This window comes from Bos indicus x Bos taurus, chromosome 2, assembly GCF_003369695.1.
Source record: "Bos indicus x Bos taurus breed Angus x Brahman F1 hybrid chromosome 2, Bos_hybrid_MaternalHap_v2.0, whole genome shotgun sequence".
NCBI lineage: Eukaryota > Metazoa > Chordata > Mammalia > Artiodactyla > Bovidae > Bos > Bos indicus x Bos taurus.
The window spans coordinates 71581221-71601232 of record NC_040077.1 but is presented as its reverse complement, the minus strand read 5'-3'; the positions used below and the strand labels follow the sequence as shown (position 1 = coordinate 71601232).

The 20012-nt window shown below is 37.0% G+C and overlaps 1 protein-coding gene across 4 annotated transcripts in view; it reads right to left on the bottom strand.

The window, feature by feature from the left end:
• Nucleotides 1-20012, bottom strand: part of PTPN4 (protein tyrosine phosphatase, non-receptor type 4) — a 190748-nt gene that overhangs the window by 62852 nt on the left and 107884 nt on the right. For all 4 annotated transcript variants that reach the window (XM_027562478.1, XM_027562489.1, XM_027562499.1 and 1 more), the window contains 3 exons: nucleotides 13191-13254; nucleotides 9785-9957; nucleotides 261-329 (listed from right to left, as the gene is read on the bottom strand). In XM_027562478.1, coding sequence (XP_027418279.1) covers nucleotides 261-329; nucleotides 9785-9957; nucleotides 13191-13254 — 306 coding nt within the window. The remainder of the gene's footprint in view (nucleotides 1-260; nucleotides 330-9784; nucleotides 9958-13190; nucleotides 13255-20012) is intronic.

Genomic DNA, 20012 nt, shown 5'->3' with positions numbered 1-20012 from the left:
ACTTCTTAACAATATGATTTAAAGAAAGATGTAAATGGGCTGGATAATACATAAAATGAGTTATTATGTTTTTCAAAAGTGTTAACAAAAGGAAAAAAAACTTCCAACAAAATGTAGCATTTTTTTCCTCAACATAATTTATTGTTTAACTAAAGACAGGATCATGTGGTAACTCTGTGATCATATGTGGGAAAAGAGTTTTCAGTAATTTTAATCTTGCTTTGAAAACAACTCAAGACACTGAATTAGATGTCACTTACCTTGCAAATACTCTGTCTTTATTTGCCTTTTCTTTGCCATACTGAACTGACTGAACTTCAGTTCGCCCACTGAAATATATAAAAATAATATATGTACATATATATATATATATGTACATATATATAAATATGTACAATAAGAAAACCTTAAAGAGAACCACAAGATAAAATGACAATACACAACATGATGAGATTACAATTACATGAGACGATATTTCTAGTGGAGAAAACAGAGCAGAGGGTAAAAAGAATGGACTATACTCCACTTCAATCTGGATGGATGAAACTTAATTACAGTTCTTCCATTAATGAACAAGGACTTGTTCCAAAGACACTGTTTTCAGATACTCTTTCATTTGGAAGTTAGTGTGAAAGAAGTAATTTTGTGTGAGAGGAAACCCTCTCTGCTATGCCCTGGAAAAGCACTCCCTCTAGACTCAGAAATAGGCTGCTCTGTCCCAGCTCATATAAGCCCTGCCCTCACTCCCCAGTTCTGTGGTTTGGCTAGTGTCTTTACTACTACTACAACTGAAGTGACTTAGCACAGCACAACAGAGCACAATCAAGGGCCTGATACATGCGGACATCTTCAAAAACTAACTGCTCTTTCCCTGGGAAGCTTTTCTTCCTAATCTACTGATAACGATCATAGATATATCCTCAAATCTCTTCATGTCCAGATATAGGCAACTCCAGAAATTTTTATCAGAGAAGGAACAAAGGACAGAATGTGGTTGGGAGTTGGGTACTGTCTTGGAGCTGATCTGTCTCCAAGCACACCATTTATGTATGAGAATTTAGATTCCTCTGTGGTACTCCAATAGTTCATAGAAAATTTATTAAAAACTCGGTTCTCAGAAAACCCGTTACCTGACATGTAACATACCTAAGTGAATAAACATAAATGTCTAGAATACCAAATAAAAAACCATTTACATATAGAAATTTAATATATACAAAAGCAGCCAAATACAGATTTCCAAAGCTAAGCAAGCAATTTTAAGATCATCTTCTACAGACAAGTATAGATAAATGTGAACAGAATGGCATGTTTGTTGAAGTTTTAATGGAAAAGTCAGAAAAATTATCATGATTTTAAAATTTAGATAAATTGATGTTTCTTGAGAGAATATATTTCCTCTAAGGATAAACTATACTTCCAACTGTGAACAAGGTAACAGATTTAGGTTCACTATTGCTTTGTATTTCCACACTAGAACAAGGACAATAATGCCCTGAATATTTTGGAACAGAGATAATAAGGGTATGTGTATGAGGAAGTTGATAGAGGAAGTACTAAATCCTCCGATATTCCAAATTCCATCCCTCAGTCTTCATAATATTTCAACATTTTAAGTATGACAATAGTTCTAGTATTCCTGTGTACATGCTACGTCCTAAGTCACTTCAGTAGTGTCTGACTTTTTGCAACCCTATGAACTGTAGCCCGCCAGGTTCCTTTGTCCATGGCATTCTCCAGGCAAGAATTCAGGAGTGGGTTGCCCATGCCCTGGTCCAGGGGATCTTCTAACCCGCAGACCAAACCTGCATCTCCTGTGACTCCTGCATTGCAGGTGAATTCTTTACCGCTGAAAACCGGGGAAGCCCCCCTAGTATTCCTAACCACTGCTTGTTATGAGGGAGGGAAAAAAGCATTTATCTAATGTGTATCCATTAGGCGTAGGACTGTGTCCAGACAAACATTTGTCCTGCTGCCATTCCTATAGCATTTACAATACTATTAATCATTTAGGTGATTAAAGACATTTTGGATATGTCTTTTAAAGTTCTTAAGGACTAGAAAAATAAAACCTAACTTTTATAACTATAGACATACATGGTTTACTTATACACTCATTTAACTCCATGTTAACTGAGCTGCCAGAGGCCTCAATCCAGTCCTTCTCTGCTCAGCTCAGCTCTGCGGGAGGCTGGAGGTTCCTCTGCAAGCTGGCTTTCTGTTAGGTTCTGTTTTTTTCTGGTTGGAGACCAGAAAGTGGAGCAAGTCAGAAGCTGAGGACTGTCAAACGCTGGAGTTGCTGGGATAGAACACACAAAGAAACCGAACCCTGTGGATGGTGCCATCCGCAGTCAAAGCGGCACCTCCCTGGCAGGTTCAGAAGCAACCTACAGTGCTCAACAGTGTAGCAGCAGGTCTAGATTTGTGGGCTCTATAGCCTATGAGTGACACAAGCTTCAAATCCTTAGGCATTACTCATTCTTCTTGTTTGCTTCTCCAAAAGCCCCCTTCCCTTTTGGATTTTTCAGTCTTTCTAACATCTGTGTAACCAGCTGCCATAATTGTTTTTATTTGAAAAATCAAAAAGGCTTTCTGTATTCCTGACTGATATGGTACTTTTCTGGTGAAGAGGATTCAAATGGGACACCACTACTCAAAAGGCTTAATTAACAAATTGAATTTCATAATAAAAATATATAAAGATTAAATTAAAATATGAGGGAGAAATTGTTTATATATCATATTATCCATAATATTATTCTATAAGGGTTATTATAATTAGAACACAGTGAAAAACTATACCATAATCTAAGAACAATAACTTCTGACAGTAAGATACTTGTCTTTAGAACAATGAGAAAATACCAGTTGGTGAAAGAATACAGGTTTTTTACGTGATGCAAACAATATATACAAGCACAACAAAAAAGTAAACAGATTTAGCCACAGCCATACCCCTAAGAAATAAACCCCATTATAAGTAGGCAAAAATCATTCTGAAACTCTGTACATACATAGGAAAGGCTATAAATATGGACATAATGCTATTACAATGTCACTATGCTATATACGTCACAATAAAAATATTAAATGGATTTCCTTTGAATTAAAGGAAAGAAAAATGCTACCATTCATTATTTTAAAAAAAAAAGGAAAAGGAGAATAAAAAGGCCAGGGAAAAGCTTAAAAACTTAGCATATTAACATTTAATTGTTAATATGCATTCTCATAGTTCACTAGTCCCTGCTTTCTCTTGCCTTCTTAGTTTTATTATTGCTTGTACTTTGTCAAAGTTTACAACATATATTTTATGGGGGGTTTGCACTGGGTCTTCGTTGCTGCACATGGGCTTTCTCTAGCTGCGGTGAGCAGGGGCTATCTTCACTGTGGAGCACAGGCTGCTCAGTGTGGGGGTGTCTCTCATTGCGAAGCACAGGCTCTAGGCACATGCACTTACAGCATGGGGCCTCAGTAGCTGCGGCTCGTGGGCTCTGGAGCAAGGGTTCAGTAGCTGTGGTGCTTGGACTTTATTTGTTTGCATGTGGAATCTTCCTGGACCAGAAATAGAACCTGTGCCCTCTGCATTGGCAGGTGGATTCTTATCCACTGTACCACCAAGGAAGTTTATAATATTTTAATACTATGCTATAGTTTTAATTATCATAGTTGGTAAGGATTGGTTCCATATTTAAAGATTTTAATCTTTATTCTTAATTAGCTCATCAAGATTATTCTAGAGTCATTTTGATTTCTCTTGGATGACTTAAACTTACCATTAAAAAAATTTTTTTTTCAAAATGAGGTCAGAGATGTTATATTCCCTGAGGTTTTGTATATGTGATAATGCCTATCTACTGGCCCTTGTTCTGAATGGGAACCTGGTTAAGTGTAATATTTTCTGCTTATTTTTTCCTTTAAGACTTTGTAGACAAAGGGTGGCCCATAAGCTACATATAAACTTGAAGCAAGGTTTTATTTAGCATTTACAATGTTTAAAAATATTTAATCTAAAGTGATAAACTTCTAACAAGACTAATAAGGGATAATGACAAATTATCAATAACAAGAATGAGAGAAATGACAGTAGTAGATTCTAGAGATATTGAAAATATAATAGAGAAATATTGCAACTTTTATGCCAAAATATTAAAGAACTTAGACAAAACAAATTCCTTGAAAAAACATGAACTGTCAAAGCTCACCTAGGAAGAAAGAGAAAACCTGAACTGCTTCATTTGTGTTAAAGAAAAAAATGTGCTGTTCAAAAGCCTCCTGTATATCACACTTCTGCATTAGTAGAACAGAACAGGAAAATTCTATCAAATATTTAAAGGGAAATAATATTACTACAGAGACTCTTTTAGAAGACTGAAAATGAAGCAATACTTCCCAACTCATTCAATGACGCCAAAATTACCCTGACACTAAATCTGACAACAATATTACAAGAAAACTGAAGAGAAATATCCTTCATGGACATAGATGCAAACATTCTAAACTAAATGCAAGCAAACTGAATAAAATAATATATAAAAAGTATAACAGATCATAACTAAGTGGGGTTTCTTTCAGAAATGTAGGGTTACTTTACCACTTGAAAATTCAATCAATATAATTCAGCACATAAATAAAAAGAAAACCCATATGATCATTGTAATAGGTGCAGAAAAAGCTTTTGACAAAAATTAACATCCAATCCTAATAAAAACTTACCACAAATGAGAAATAGAGGAACTTCCTTAACGTGCCTGATATACAGCATCTGTGAAAGCCCAAAACCAATAGCACACTTAAGAATGAAAGACTGAGTGTCCCCCACTAAGATAAGGAACAAGACATGATATCTGCTTTCACCACTTCTACTCAACACTATACTGGAGCTATCAGTAAAGAAAAAGAAATAAAAAAGATCACCACTACCCTGGCAGTCCAATGGTTAAGAATCCACCTGCCAATGCAGGGGACACCTATTCAATCACTGGTCCAGAAAGATCAAGATGGTGTGCCAAACTACTGAGCCCACATTCTAGAACCCACAAGTCACAACTACTGAGCCCATGTGCCACAACTACTGAACCTTACATGCCCTAGAGCCTGAACTCTGCAACGAGAAGCCCGAACACAGAGAAAGCCTGCATGCAGCAATAAAGACCCAGCACAGCCAAAAATAAAACAAATAATTTGAAAAAAGATCAAACTGGAAAGGAAGAATTAAAACTGTCTTCATCCTCCAGGAAGAAAATCTGCTGGAAAAGAGTTTTTAAAAGCTCCTAGAAGACACAAGGTAAAGCAAAGTTTAAGAAAATCCAAGAGCAACATAAAAAAAAATTGCATTTCTAACTGTGATGAACAATCTGAAATTAAAACATAGTAAGACAACTTCTAATAGCATCAGCAACATGAAATAATTAAGGATACATTTGACAAAGATGTGAAAAAGCTATATACTGAAAACTACAAACAGAGGAATAAGATTTAAATAAAAAGATACCATGTTCCACGACTCAGAAAACTCAATACCATGTCAATTTTCCTGAAACTGATCTATAGTTTCAGCACAACTCCAATTAGATTTCCAGAAGTGTTTTTTGTAGAAACTGATCAGCTAATTCTAAAATTCAGATGGAAATGCAAACAAATTTTAAAAAGAACAAAGGCAGAAGACAAATACTACTGGATTTAAGACTGTTTATTTAACACCCATTTATTCTCTAGTTTTGCCAATATGGAGACACCCTCCTAGAAAAAGGCACTAAAATCCTTCCATTCACTTAAACACCCTGTGCTGAAAACACTGTGTTTCAAGGTTTTAACTATAAGACTCAAGTTCTCAACACTAATTCTTAAGTCTCATCTAGATTTCTCCCCATGGGTCCGGGGGAGATGATCAAAACACAGTGAAGAACATCTTAGGATTGTAGGCTCGGCTGGCCCAGAAGATTTTGCAGCTCCCTGACCACTTGGCTGGAGGATTTCAGGATTAGGACCCCAAATGGGCTGTGGCCACCAGCGGTGGAACACCACTGTCTTGGGTGCACCTGCCTGCCACCAATACGAATGGCACCCCAACTCCTCTTGTCCTCTTCACTACATATGCTGTGACCTGGAGTTTCTGGATTCCAGGCAATCTCTGGTTATACTTCTGTAAACACACCTGCTGCCTCAGCCCTGGTGACCCACACCAAGGGGGGAAAGACACACAGAACTGTTTGTCAACATAGCATCATTCCACACAAAATTATTTTCCTAAGCCTGCAGATTCTTTTTCATTGGAGGACATTCCCAAGGCTGTGACTTTCTCCGACTCTGCGGCACCACTGTGAGAAGGCTGGCTGTGCGTGTCCAGTGCTGTGTGAGTTGGGCAAGCCCCTCTGGCTCCACGCTGGTGCGCTCTCCTGAGAAGCTGAGGATGGGGCCCTGGACTCCGCAGCAGGACACCCATTTTGGGTGGGAAACTCAGGACCGCAGAGTACTTCTGTCCTGAAGTAACTCCTGGAGTGACAAAAGCCACATGCGCAGGACTACTCCACTGAGCAGCCGCACAGGACTGAGCTGGACCCACAGATGGGTCGTTGATGGCTGACCATTCTTGCCTATCTTCACAGGCTAAAAGTCACTGTCCTTCCTTTCCTGCCCATAACTGTACCTGCTGCTGTCACACATAAGGCAACCTCATGTTCTGGGACCAGCCAAGAACTGAGACCCTAGCAGGAGGCCCCTAGTTCACAGTAGACAAACTCCCCATTGAACAACTGCTACCTCATGGTGTTCTTGATGCTTCAGAATTGGAAAAGGATGGAGAGCACAGCAGTGTGCAGGCCCCTTACCCCACCCCCACGATACCCTGAGGGGCACCAGAACCTCGCCTCACTCAGCCCCCCAAGCACAGACGACCTCCGTGCCCACCTGTCCTATGGGCCCTGGGCGCACCTCCAGCCACAGGCACCGAAGACAGAGGTGCAGGTGCAGGGCTCAGTGCACAGCAGGCTGTGAGGCCACCCAGACCTGCCATGGTCCCCAACATCTCATCTGCTGGGAAAGCTGGACTAAGACTCACTATTTAAAAAAGAGTCCAGAAATATGTCCACACAAATATGGACTACACTGATTTTCAGCAAAGGTGCAAAGGCAATGCTGTGGACAAAGAATAAGCTTTTCAACAAAAAAATGCTGGAACAACTGGATATCCATATACAAAAAGATAAACTTCAATCCATACTTCACATCATATACAAAAACTACTTTCAAATGGATCACAGACCTAAATATAAGAGTTTAAACTATAAAACTCAGAAGAAAACAGAGGAATAAATCTCTCGGACTGTGGGTTAGGCAAAGATTTCTTAAATATGACAAAAGAAAGATCTATGAAAGAAAAAACTGGTAAACTGAACTTACCAAACTTATATGCTTTTCAGAAAACTAGCCACACGAAAAGATACCAGGAGGCAGTGGTCTGAATGTGGTGGAACTGGAACTCTCACAAACACTGCTGGCAGGTGCATAAAATGATGCAAGTTCTTTGGAAAACGACCAACAGTTTCTTAGAAAGTTAAACACACATCTACTATATGATTTGGTCATTCCACTCCTAGGGAACTTAAAGCAAATGTCCATACACATCCTTCCATACTAATGTCCACAGCAGCTTTATACCTAACAGTCCAAGCCCGAAAGCAACAAAAAGAAATGAACTATCAATCCAGGCAACAAAATGGATCAATTTCAGAATAATTATGCTGAGAAAAAGAGTATATAACAAACACAGAATATTTTAAATGTGTGCTTCAATTTATATAAAATCCTAGAAAATGCAAACTGATATTTAGGTGCAGAAAACACAACAGTGGCTACACAGAGACAAAGAGAGGTGGGAGAAAGGGCGTTTCAGAAGAGTATGAGGAAAATCCCAGGGTGGATATACTTACTGTCTTAATTGTGGTGTGGGTTCATGGATGTACATACATTATATATTCCAAACAAAAAATTTTAAACTTTAAAAATGGTAGCTTATTGTATATCAATTATATCTTAATAAAGCTTTTAAAAATGTAAAATCTGCCAGGACTAGGTCCACATTCCCCCAGGGGCAAGAACAGCCTGAAGGGCAAGTGTTGCTCCCATGCGAACCAGTATTTTCTTCTTAAATTATATAGTTCTTGAGCTCATTTTTCAAAAAGAACTATTTAATTTACTATTTAGTACTTGAATTTCCATGATGAGAAATCTGCCTCCTTTTTTGTTTTGTTTGGCTGCACCACGTGGCATGCAGCATCTTAGTTCCTCGACAAGGAATCGAACCTGTGCCTCCTGCAGTGGAAGCACAGAGCCTTAACCACTGGACCACCAGGGAAGTCCATTGAGCTTACTTTTTTTCAAATTAATATCCAGGTAGAAATTTCATCCTGTTTCAGGGATGATTTTCTCCCAAAGTGGTTTCCTTAACTATCTTTTGTATCTATAGTCATCATGATTAGATTTTGTTTTCTATGGTACAGTCAGGGTAAATTACTTGATTTTTCTTTTTTCATCTGAGTCTGGTTTAAATCTGGTTAAAGACTGGTTACTATGACCTATTAATATTTTTATTGCCTAAATGAAGTGGTGTGTATATATTTACTGTGTATATCATATTTTCAAGAAGAGAGGGAATAAAAAATGCCACAAAAGTGTAGTTCTTGTATAACAAGCCTGGTGGTCTTTAGGTTAGGGATGCAGTTTATCGAGGGAACACCGTTATGGTCTGCACTGCTCTCTCATGGGGCTCTCGTCTGTCCCTACTAAGATTTAGCACCAATAGATAAGACTGTTTGATTTTTCCTTGACTGTCACAATTGTTGTCATGTTGCTGCTGCTGCTAAGTCGCTTCAGTCGTGTCCGACTCTGTGCGACCCCAGAGACGGCAGCCCACCAGGCTCCCCTGTCCCTGGGATTCTCCAGGCAACAACACTGGAGTGGGTTGCCATTTCCTTCTCCAATGCATGAAAGTGAAAGTCAAAGTGAAGTCGCTCAGTCGTGTCCGACTCTTAGCGACCCCATGGACTGCAGCCCACCAGGCTCCTTGGTCCATGGGATATTCCAGGCAAGAGTACTGGAATGGGGTGCCATTGCCTTCTCCGAACTGTTGTCATACTCACTATCTAAATCTAATTACCTTTAAATTTACAAGTACTAATACCTTACTTTTCCCAATACTGTTTTTAGGATGGTGACAGGGAATCAATTATAACATCAAGCCAGTTAAGAATGTTCTGTGCCTATTTTGTGATTACAATTTCCTTAATTCTAGTTAAGTGCTGATAATGAGTTTTTGGGCTATTTTTACTACTTATTTGGAAGAAGATGTATTTTTGATGGTATATTCTGTACTACACTACATGCTGTGTTTTGTTTTTTCTGATTACATATAGGGCAATTATAAATGCTTGAGGTTTATAAATCTTTTCTGGGCCACACCTGAATATTCTCCTCATGAAAAGGTTTTCTTGTAAATATTTAACAAAGATACAATGGAAATTATAACATGAGTAGGTTGTAAATAATATGGTTGATTCTTTAGAAAACAATGACCTGGAATTGTCAATGGAACAAGTTTCTTAAGTCTGTTTATATGTTGAGAACCTACAGAACTTTTTGCTGATATAAATTAAGGAGGCCACATTTCACGGAGATTTTGACCCAGTTGGCATGTATGAGTAAGAGATTCTCTAGTTCAATAAACTAGACCTTTATTTAAGGGGAGGAAAAATCAACAGTAAAGAATCAAAGCATAAGCAATACTTACCAGTACCGGAATTTTGAACCTAATGTAAAATAATGTGCAAAAAAATTCTTTTGAGGTGGAAGTGGTCTGTCCAAACGGAAGAATGTGTGATGTTCTACACACGCTTTCCACAAGTTTTTACATGCTCTGTAGTTCACCATGTTAAATCCCAATAATGTTTCTCTAGATTCATGCTGTAATAAATGACAAAAGGCAGAGAATATCATGAAAATGTCAGAATCTAATGCTCCATTTATTTTTTACAGATAAATAGTCTAGTCCTACAAACACTAATCCTTCTTGTGTCTTTTCTGCTTATCCAATCGAGAACCAGTAATATAAATAGGTGGCAAAATGTGGACCTTATTTGGCAATTTTACAAATCATAGGAACTTTTACTTTAGAGTACAGTTAGAAATAAATTTAGGGCTTCCCTTGAGGCTCAGCTGGTAAAGAATCCGCCTGCAATGCGAGAGACCTAGGTTCGATCCCTTGGGTTAGGAAGATCCCCTGGAGAAGGGAAAGGCTACCCACTCCAGTATTCTGGCCTGGAGAATTCCATGGACTGTAGAGTCCATGGGGTCGCAAAGAGTCGGACACAACTGAGCAACTTTCACAAATAAATTTAAAACTTGATATATACCTATTTTCAAAACTTAATAGCTATAATCATTTTAAAATATAATCCTTGCCCACAAATTAAACTTTAAGATACATCAACATACCTTTCAACAATATTTTTAAATTTATAAATCTGTCTAGATTGTAAATAAGTAAATAAAAACATTCAGCACTTCAGAACACTATTTTGAAACTCATTTTAAAACTAAGTAGCAACAGAACAGAAGCACTCCTTTAACTTAAAACATTTGGCACCAATTACTATTTAAGTAAACAGTTTTTTTTTTTACTATTTAAGTAAACAGTTTTTTTTAATCTATAGCAAGGCAGACACGTCATAAATGTAGAGCTCTGATTTTCAGTGACTGTAACCTTTGACCCTCCCAACCTGATTCAGAAATGTGTCATTAGCAGCACCTGTGAGTATCCTTCATCCTCCCTTTCTACCAGATTACCTCTGTAAAGGTGACTACCCTTCTGACTTTATGACCACAGATTGTTATGTTTGTTTTCAATTTTACATACATGGACTCATTCATGTGTATCTTGACTTCTTTTGTTCATTATTATGTTTCTATATTCCTCCATTTAATTGTGAAGCAGTAATTGACTCATTTTCACTCTACACAGTATTCTATTGTATGACAAGACCACAGTTTATTTATCCACTTTTGACAGACATTTACTGTTTATAGCTTGGTAAGGTAAAAATATCGCTCCTATGTATATTCCTGTATTTTGTCTAATGCATGTAGGTGTGAATTTTTGTTGTTGGATCATAGATGTCATGTGCTCACCTCTAGTAGATACCACCCAACAGTTTCCCAAGATGATTAGCTCAATATTCACTTCTTCCTACAAGCAATGAATGTTCCACATACTCCCAAATCACTGGGTTCACCAATCTTTTCATTACACTATTCTGATGGCTGTGAGGAATTATCACATTCTGGTTATAATTTGTATTTCTCTGCTGTTTAACGAGGTTCATGGTACTGGATGAGGAGATACTCTCAGTTCTGTTCTCAACTCTGGAGTGTCTGTTCAAGTCACTAATGTATTTCTGGATTGGCTTGGATATACAACGAAGGACATGGTGTATGTGTTTATTATACACATATTCTATGCTATTTGCCATAGTTCTTAATTTTAACACAGTCCAAATTATCGATCTTCTCCTTTAATGTTCATTTTCCTTCTACATCCTATTAAGGCAATCTTTGCCTATCAAAAGGTCATGAAGATTTTTTTCTGTAACTAAAATACAGTAAAATGTCCATGTATAAATATTAAATAGTGATGCTAGAAAATGATATGTTAAAATATTACTTACTGATCATCAGAGAATTCTTAATTATGCATAAGAGTTGGCTTTGTATGTACTAACACTACCTCAGAGAATCATTGTGAAGACTAAATGATATGAAAATAGTTGATACACATTATCAGGCACATAGTAAGATCTCCAGAAATGTTAGATACTATATTATTATTATTACAAATAACAAGAGTACCACAGGAAACCAATGGAAAAATTGGCTTCAGTATCACCTCCTACAAATATAATTATCAAAAGTAAAATAAAATGTCTGTTCTCCAGTTTCCAGACATGATTTAATATATTTTATTCCTCTAAACATTTATTTAAACATGTACAATAGTGTTCATTAACAGCATTAATCATAATAGCCACATTCAGAAATGGCAAAACTGTCCATTAAAATAATTAAGAATGAATAACTAATTGATAGTATATTCAGTCAGTAGAATTCCAAATAGCAATGGAGCAAAATACTGCTCTGTGTAACAACACAGATGAATCTCCCAATGCTAAGGGAAAGAAGGCAGACAAAAACATTCTGTGTGATTTCATATTTTAAAAGCTCAAAACAGGACAAACTAATTCATGATGCTACAAATGAGAATAATATTCAGCTTTTGGGAGAGTTAACAACTGTTACTGCATCAGCTCTGTTAGCAATAATACTAGCTTCTGAGGTGGTAGTAATGTTCTATATAATAACATTGTATATTATATACCTATCAAGCACTATACTTAATTTCTGCCTGATTTATTTCAAAAACTCTCTTCAAAAAACTTCCATATTTTGTGAATATAAATGATGATGAATTATACTTAATAGATCAAGATCCTCTATAAAATGCATTTGATTCAAATACATTTTGCACACATATAAACACCCTAAAATATGCGTTAATTTGTCAAGACTTCTAATAATGTCAGTCAAAGGATAAGGCTAATTTAATTCAGTGAAATAGATAAAAACTATTTATAAGATGACACTCTTTACAATACTGTACTTTCTACGATAACTCAACATGTTGTATTTATTGATAATATTAAAAAAGGACATTACCATTTCTAACAATGGCAGGAAATGTACTACACGTTCATGAACTACAAAGAAAACTAAACACTCAGATTCCCTACAATGAAATGAACTTACATATAAAAGGAAGTGCTACAGATTTAGTTTAAAAAAAAGAAAGGTACAAAGAAAAAGGACATATAAATCCTCAGTTACTGACCTTATGAATAGAATACGGGGACTGACAATGAATATCACAACTGAAATTAGTTTCTATGTTCAAGAGACAGCAGAACAGCTATCTAGAATAACCTCAGATCAGAACCACAGAAACACTGGAGAAATAATTTGTCACAAACTATAAATTAACTTAGTTGGCAGTTATTAATAGTATTAATAACACTTTTATTTACACTAAAAGTTCTGTAATGAATATTTCTTTATAAACAATTTATATTAATAAGAACAATACTTACCAATTCTTTTCTTAACTGAATAAAAAACTGTTTGCACTTAAAAGAAATTTTCACAATTTTCAACCTGGATAAAAAGAGAATGAATTGAAGTATTTAAAATATTGAACAAATATAAAAGTATCAACCAAAGAGTAGTTAAAAATAATCTTTTAATTGCATGTTTAGCAATATCTATTTAACTATATGTACATATACACCAAATAATATATATATACATATATACATTAAAAAATCAAAAGTTTTTGGTGTGTCATGAAAAAATAATTAGAATTTATACACTAAGTTGAGCTATTTTACCAGAACATTTACTGAGAACTTATCCATTTTTCAATTTTGTATCTGAAATTTACATAAAAACACATATTACAAGTTAAAATTTCAAGAATACCAAAAATATAGTTTATTTATTCTTTAAAACTACAAGTAGTTTCCTTGTTCTGCATGCAAAGAGCTTAGAAATCACCACTACATCCTAGCAACAAGTAAAGAGCTAAACAGACTTAAACATCATCAATTCTTCTTGGATCCGAAAGAAAGAGAAGAGCACAGAGCAAACTCTACCTCTGAGATTTGAGATATGAACAGCTGAGTACAGGGAATCAGAGCTTCCCAGGGAAGAGAACTGGGAGCAGAAACCATCAGAGGAAGCAGTGCCAGGGTAGGAAAACCTGAACTGTATTTCATGAATTGTTGAAAGCTCAGCATGGTTAACTATGAGAGTGAAAAACTCCAAGAGGACCCAGTCATAGGAAGGCCCTCACAGAATTCTAAGATTTATCTCCAGAAGCTCAAACAAATTCCAACAGTAAATATCAGAGGAAAATACCCTCAGGTTTCCAACAGGGAAAGGGGAAAAGAAACCATGTTGAAATAGGCCAGAGCACTCTGCTCTTAACAAGGTCTGCATTTAGGGGGGAAACAAGTTAACAAGAGCCTTAAATGATCCAGGGAAAGAAAATACCCGATTTCAGTCCACTCTAGAAATCTTGTCCCACCCAAAGAGGGAGAAAAAATTAAGAAACACTTGTGAAGCTCACAATCCAGAGGTTGAGGCTCAGAAAAACACAAAGCTAATCACAAGACTACACCCCCCACTCCCCCCCACCCAACCCCCACCTCATCACTACATTCAGTTCAGTTCAGTCGCTCAGTTGTGTCTGACTCTTTGCAACCCCATGGGTCGCAGCACGCCAGACCTCCCTGTCCATCACCAACTCCCGGAGTTCACTCAGACTCACGTCCATTGAGTCAGTGATGCCATCCAGCCATCTCATCCTCTGTCGTCCCCTTCTCCTCCTGCCCCCAATCCCTCCCAGCATCAGAGTCTTTGCCAATGAGTCAACTCTTTGCATGAGGCGGCCAAAGTACTGGAGTTTCAGCTTTAGCATCATTCCTTCCAAAGAAATCCCAGGGCTGATCTCCTTCACAATGGACTGGATGGATGTCCTTGCTTTCCAAGGGACTCTCAAGAGTCTTCTCCAACACCAAAGTTCAAAAGCATCAATTCTTCGGTGCTCAGCCTTCTTCACAGTCCAACTCTCACTTGCATACATGACCACTGGAAAAACCATAGCCTTGACTAGACGGACCTTTGTTGGCAAAGTAATGTCTCTGCTTTTGAATATCCTATCTAGGTTGGTCATAACTTTCCTTCCAAGGAGTAAGCGTCTTTTAATTTCATGGCTACATTACTAAGAGCCTATTTACAGCAGTTCCTTTTACCAAGGTTACCAATCAACCCTGAATATTCATTGGAAGGACTGATGCTGAAGCTCCAACACTTTGGCTATGCTATGTGAAGACCCAACTCACTGGAAAAGACCTTTGATGCTGGGAAAAACTGAGGGCAGGAGGAGAAGGTGGTGACAGAGGATGAGATGGTTAGATGGCATCATTGACTCAAGGGACATGAGTTAAAACAAACTCCAGTACATAGTGAAAGATAGGGAAGCCTGGAATGCTGCAGTTCACAGGGTTGCAAAGAATCAGACACAACTTAGTGACTGAATAACAATCTTTTACCAGGATATCAGATCGGCCCATCAAGAAAAAATGACAAGGGATACCAAAAGGCAAAACAAACAATATAAAGACACAGTATGTATCAGGACCAGATGTCAAAGGAGTGCTGGAATTATCATTCTGAGAGTTTAAAACAACTTACTTAACATGCTAAGAGCTCCAGTGGATAAAGTAGAGAGCAAGAAAAGATAGGCAATGTAAGCACAGAAATGAAAATCATGAAAAAGGGTACCAAAATATAAAATTAATATTCAGAAACCAGTTCCACTTCTATACACTAACAACAAACTAACAGAAAGAGAAATTAAAACAATCCCATTTACTATCACAGTAAAGAGAATAAAATACCTGGGAATAAACCTACCTAAGAAAATGAAAGACATGTACTTGGAAAACTGAAACACACTGATGAAAGACACTGAAAATGATGCAAACATATGGAAAGATACACTGTATTTTTAGATTGGAAGAATTATTATTGTTAAAGTGACCAATTACCCAAAGAAATCTACATATTCAAGGCAATCTCTATCAAAATACCAATGCATTTTTCACAGAACTAGAACAAATAATTTCAAATTTTGTATAGAAATACAAAAGACTCTAAACAGCCAAACAATCTTGAAAAAGAAAAACAGCAGAAGGAATCATGCTCCCTGACTTCAAACTATACTACAAAGCTACAGAAATCAAAACAGTATGGTACTGGCACAAAAACAGACACAGAAATCAATGGAAGAAGATGGAAAGTCCAGAAATAAACTCATGCATGCACCTATGGTCATGAATCTATGACAAAGGAACAAAGAATATACAATGAAGACAGTCTCTTCAATAACTGGTGCTGGGAAAACTGGACAGCTACGTGTTAAAAAATGAGGTTAGAAAATTCTCTAACACCATAAACAAAACTAAACTCAAAATGGATTAAAGACTTAAATATAAGACTGGATACCATAAAACTCCTAGAAGAAAACATAAGCAAATAGTCTTTGACATAAATCATGGCAACATTTTTTGGGAACCATATCCTAAAACAAATGAAATAAAAACAAACAAATGAGACCTGCTGCTGCTGCTAAGTCGTTTCAGTTGTGCCCAACTCTTAGCGACCCCATGGACTGGAGCCTACCAGGCTCCTCCGTCCATGGGATTTTCCAGGCAAGAGTAGTCGAGTGGGGTGCCACTGCCTTCTCCAAATGAGACCTAACTAAACTTAAAAGCTTTTGCATAGCAAAGGAAACCAACAACAAAAAGAAAATCTACTGAATGAGAGAAAATATTTGCAAATGATATGACCAATAAGGGGTTAACATCCAACATATATAAACAGCGCTTACAATTCAACATGAAAACAAAACAAAAATCAAACAACCCAAGTAAAAAGTAGAACTGAACAGATGTGCTTCCAAAGAGGAAATGGAGATGGCCAACATGCATATGAAAATATGCTCAATACTACTAATCATCAGAGAAATACAAATCAAAACCACAAAGAGATACCACTTCACATCTGTCAGAATGGCTAGCATCAGAAAGACAATAAATGTTGGGTGGGAATGTGGAGAAAAGAGAACTCTCACGCATTGTTGATGGGAATGTCAACTAGTACAGCCACTTGTGGAAAACACTAAAACTACACCAACTAGTTAAGGGATATATACAAATTAAAAGATGCAAAATATAACATTAAAAACATATAATATGAAAGGGGAGGAGTATAAAAGATATTTTTCACAGAACTAGAGCAAATAATCATCTAACTTGTATGGTACCACAAAAGACCCAAATATCCAAAGCAATCTTCAGAAATAATAAAGCCAGAGTTATCAGGCTACCTGACATCAGACTATATATTACAAAGCTACAGTAACCAAAACAGTCTGGCACTGGCACAGAAATAGATATAAATATCAGTGAAACAGAATAGAGGGCCCAGAAATAAACCCATGCTCACATGGTCAATTAATTTATGACAACAAGGAAAGAATGTACAATGGAGAAAAGATAGTCTCTTCAATAAATGGTGTTGGGAAAACTGGATGCTACGTGCAGGAAAATGAAACTGGACAACTTTGTCACACCATATACAAAAATAAATTCAAAATGGATTAAAGACAAAAATGTTAATACCTGAAAACATAAAACTCCAAGAAGAAAACACAAATAGTAACCCCTTTTGACATCAGTCTTAGTAATATTTTTTGGATATGTCTCCTCAGGTAAGGGAAGCAAAAGCAAAAATAAACAATGGGACTGCATCAAATTAAAAGATTTTGCACAGTGAAGGAAACCAACAAAAAGAAAAGATAGCCCACCAAATGAGAGAAGATATTCGCAAATGATATACCCAGTAAGGGGTTGATATCTAAGTATATAAACAACATATAACACAATACAAAAAAATTTTGATTAAAAAAATTAGGCAGAAGACCCGAAGAGGCATTTTTACAAAGATATACACATGACCCACAGTGACATTAAAAGATGCTCAGTATCACTAACTATCAGAGAAATGCAAACCACAATGAGATACCATCTCAGACCTGTCAGAATGGCTATTATCAAAATGACAAGAAATAACAAATGTTGATAAGGATGTGAAGAAAAGAGAATCTCTGTGCACAGTTGGTGGGAATGTAAATATGTGCCATTATCATGGAAAACAGTATGGGGGGCCCCAAAAAAACTAAAAACAGAACTACTGTATGATCCAGCAGTTCCACTTCTGGGTATTTATCCAAAGTAAATAAAAACACTGAATCAAAAAGATTTATGTATCCTTCTGTTCACTGCAAGAAGCAACATTTAGAACCTTATATGAAACAACTGACTGATTCAAAATTGGGAAAGGAGTATGACAAGGTTGTTTATTGTCACTCCATTTATTCACTTATACGCAGAGCACATCATGCGAAATGCTGGGCTGGATGAGTTACAAGCTGGAATAAAGATTGCTAGGAGAAATATCAACAACCTCAGATATGCAAATGATACCACTTTAATGGCATAAAGAGAAGAGGAACTAAAGAAATCCTTGATGAGGGTGAAAGAGAAGAGTGAAAAAGATGGTTTAAGACTCAACATTCAAAAAAAATTAAGTTCATGGCATCTGGTCCCACCACTTCATGGCAAGTAGAAGGGGAAAAGGTGGATTTTTCTTCCTGGGTTCCAAAATCACTGTGGATGATGACTGCAGCCATGAAATTAAAAGACGATTGCTTCTTAGAAGAAAAGCTATGACAAACCTAGACAGTGTATTAAAAAGCAAAGATACCACTTTGATGACAAAGGTACGTATAATCAAGGCTATGGTCTTTTCAGTAGTCATGTACGGATGTGAGAGCTGGACCATAAAGAAGGCAGAGCACTGAAGAACCAATGCTTTCAAACTGTGGAGCTGAAGAAGACTTAAGAGTCCATTGGACAGCAAGGAGATCAAGCCAGTCAATCTTAAAGGAAATCAACCCTGAATACTCATTGGAAGGACTGATGCTGAAGCTGAAGCTCCAATATTTTGGCTACCTGATGTGAACAGCCAACTCATCAGAAGACTGCTGCTAGGAAAGATTGAGGGCAGAGGAGAAGGGGGAGACAGAGGATGAGATGGTTAGATGGCATCACTGATTCAACGACATGAACTTGGGCAAACTCCAGGAGATGGTGAGGGACAGGGAAGCCTGGAGTGCTGCAGTTCATGGGGTTGCAAAGAGTCAGACACAACTTGGCAACTGAACAACCAATGTTCACTGCAGAACTATTTATAACAGCCAAGATACAGAAACAATCTAAGTGTCCATATGAGTGGATAAAGATGTGATGTATGTGTGTAGATGTGTATGGATGTTCAGTTCAACTCAATTTAGTCGGTTAGTCGTGTCTGACTCTTTGCGACCCCATGAACCTCAGCACACCAGGCCTCCCTGTCCATCACCAACTCACAGAGTCTACCCAAACTCATGTCCATCGAGTCAGTGATGCCATTCAACCATCTCATCCTGTCATCTCCTTGTCCCAAATTCAATCTTTCTCAGCATCAGGGTCTTTTAAAATGAGTCAGTTCTTCGCAGCAGGTGGCCAAAGTACTGGAGTTTCAGCTTCAACATCAGTCCTTCCAATGAATATTCAGGACTGATTTCCTTTAGGATGGACTGGTTGGATCTCCTTGCAGTCCAAGGGACTCTCAAGAGTCTTCTCCAACACCACAGTTTAAAAGCATCATTACTCAGTCATTGAAAAGAAATCTTGTCATTGTGGCAACATGGATGGACCAGGAGGGTATTATGAAAATGAAATAACTAGAAAAACAAATACCTTATGATTTTATTTATATGTAGAATCTAAAAAACAAAAAAGTGACTTACAGATATAAACAGCAAATGAATGGTTGCTGAGGGGAGGCTTCAGTGCAGATAAAGACAAATATGTGAAAGGAATTAAGAGCACAAACTTCCAGGTGTAAAATAAGTCATGGGAGTGTAATACACACGGAGGGAATACAGTCAAAAACACATAATAATTTTATATAGTGACGGATGAAAACTGGACTTATTGTAGTGATTGTTTCATAATGTATACAAAATACTAAACTACTATGCTGTATACCTGAAACTAATGTTACACTAATTATAACTCATTAAAAAAAAACTGTTGAAGCTTGTTTTATGGCTAATATATTTCTTCTTCTAATAAATAAGCTATGTATCCTTGAAAGGAATATGTATTTTGCTATTGCTAGGCACAGTATTGAAACGAGGGAAGGGGGCAGGGCGCAACCTTTAAAAGAATGACACAGCCACA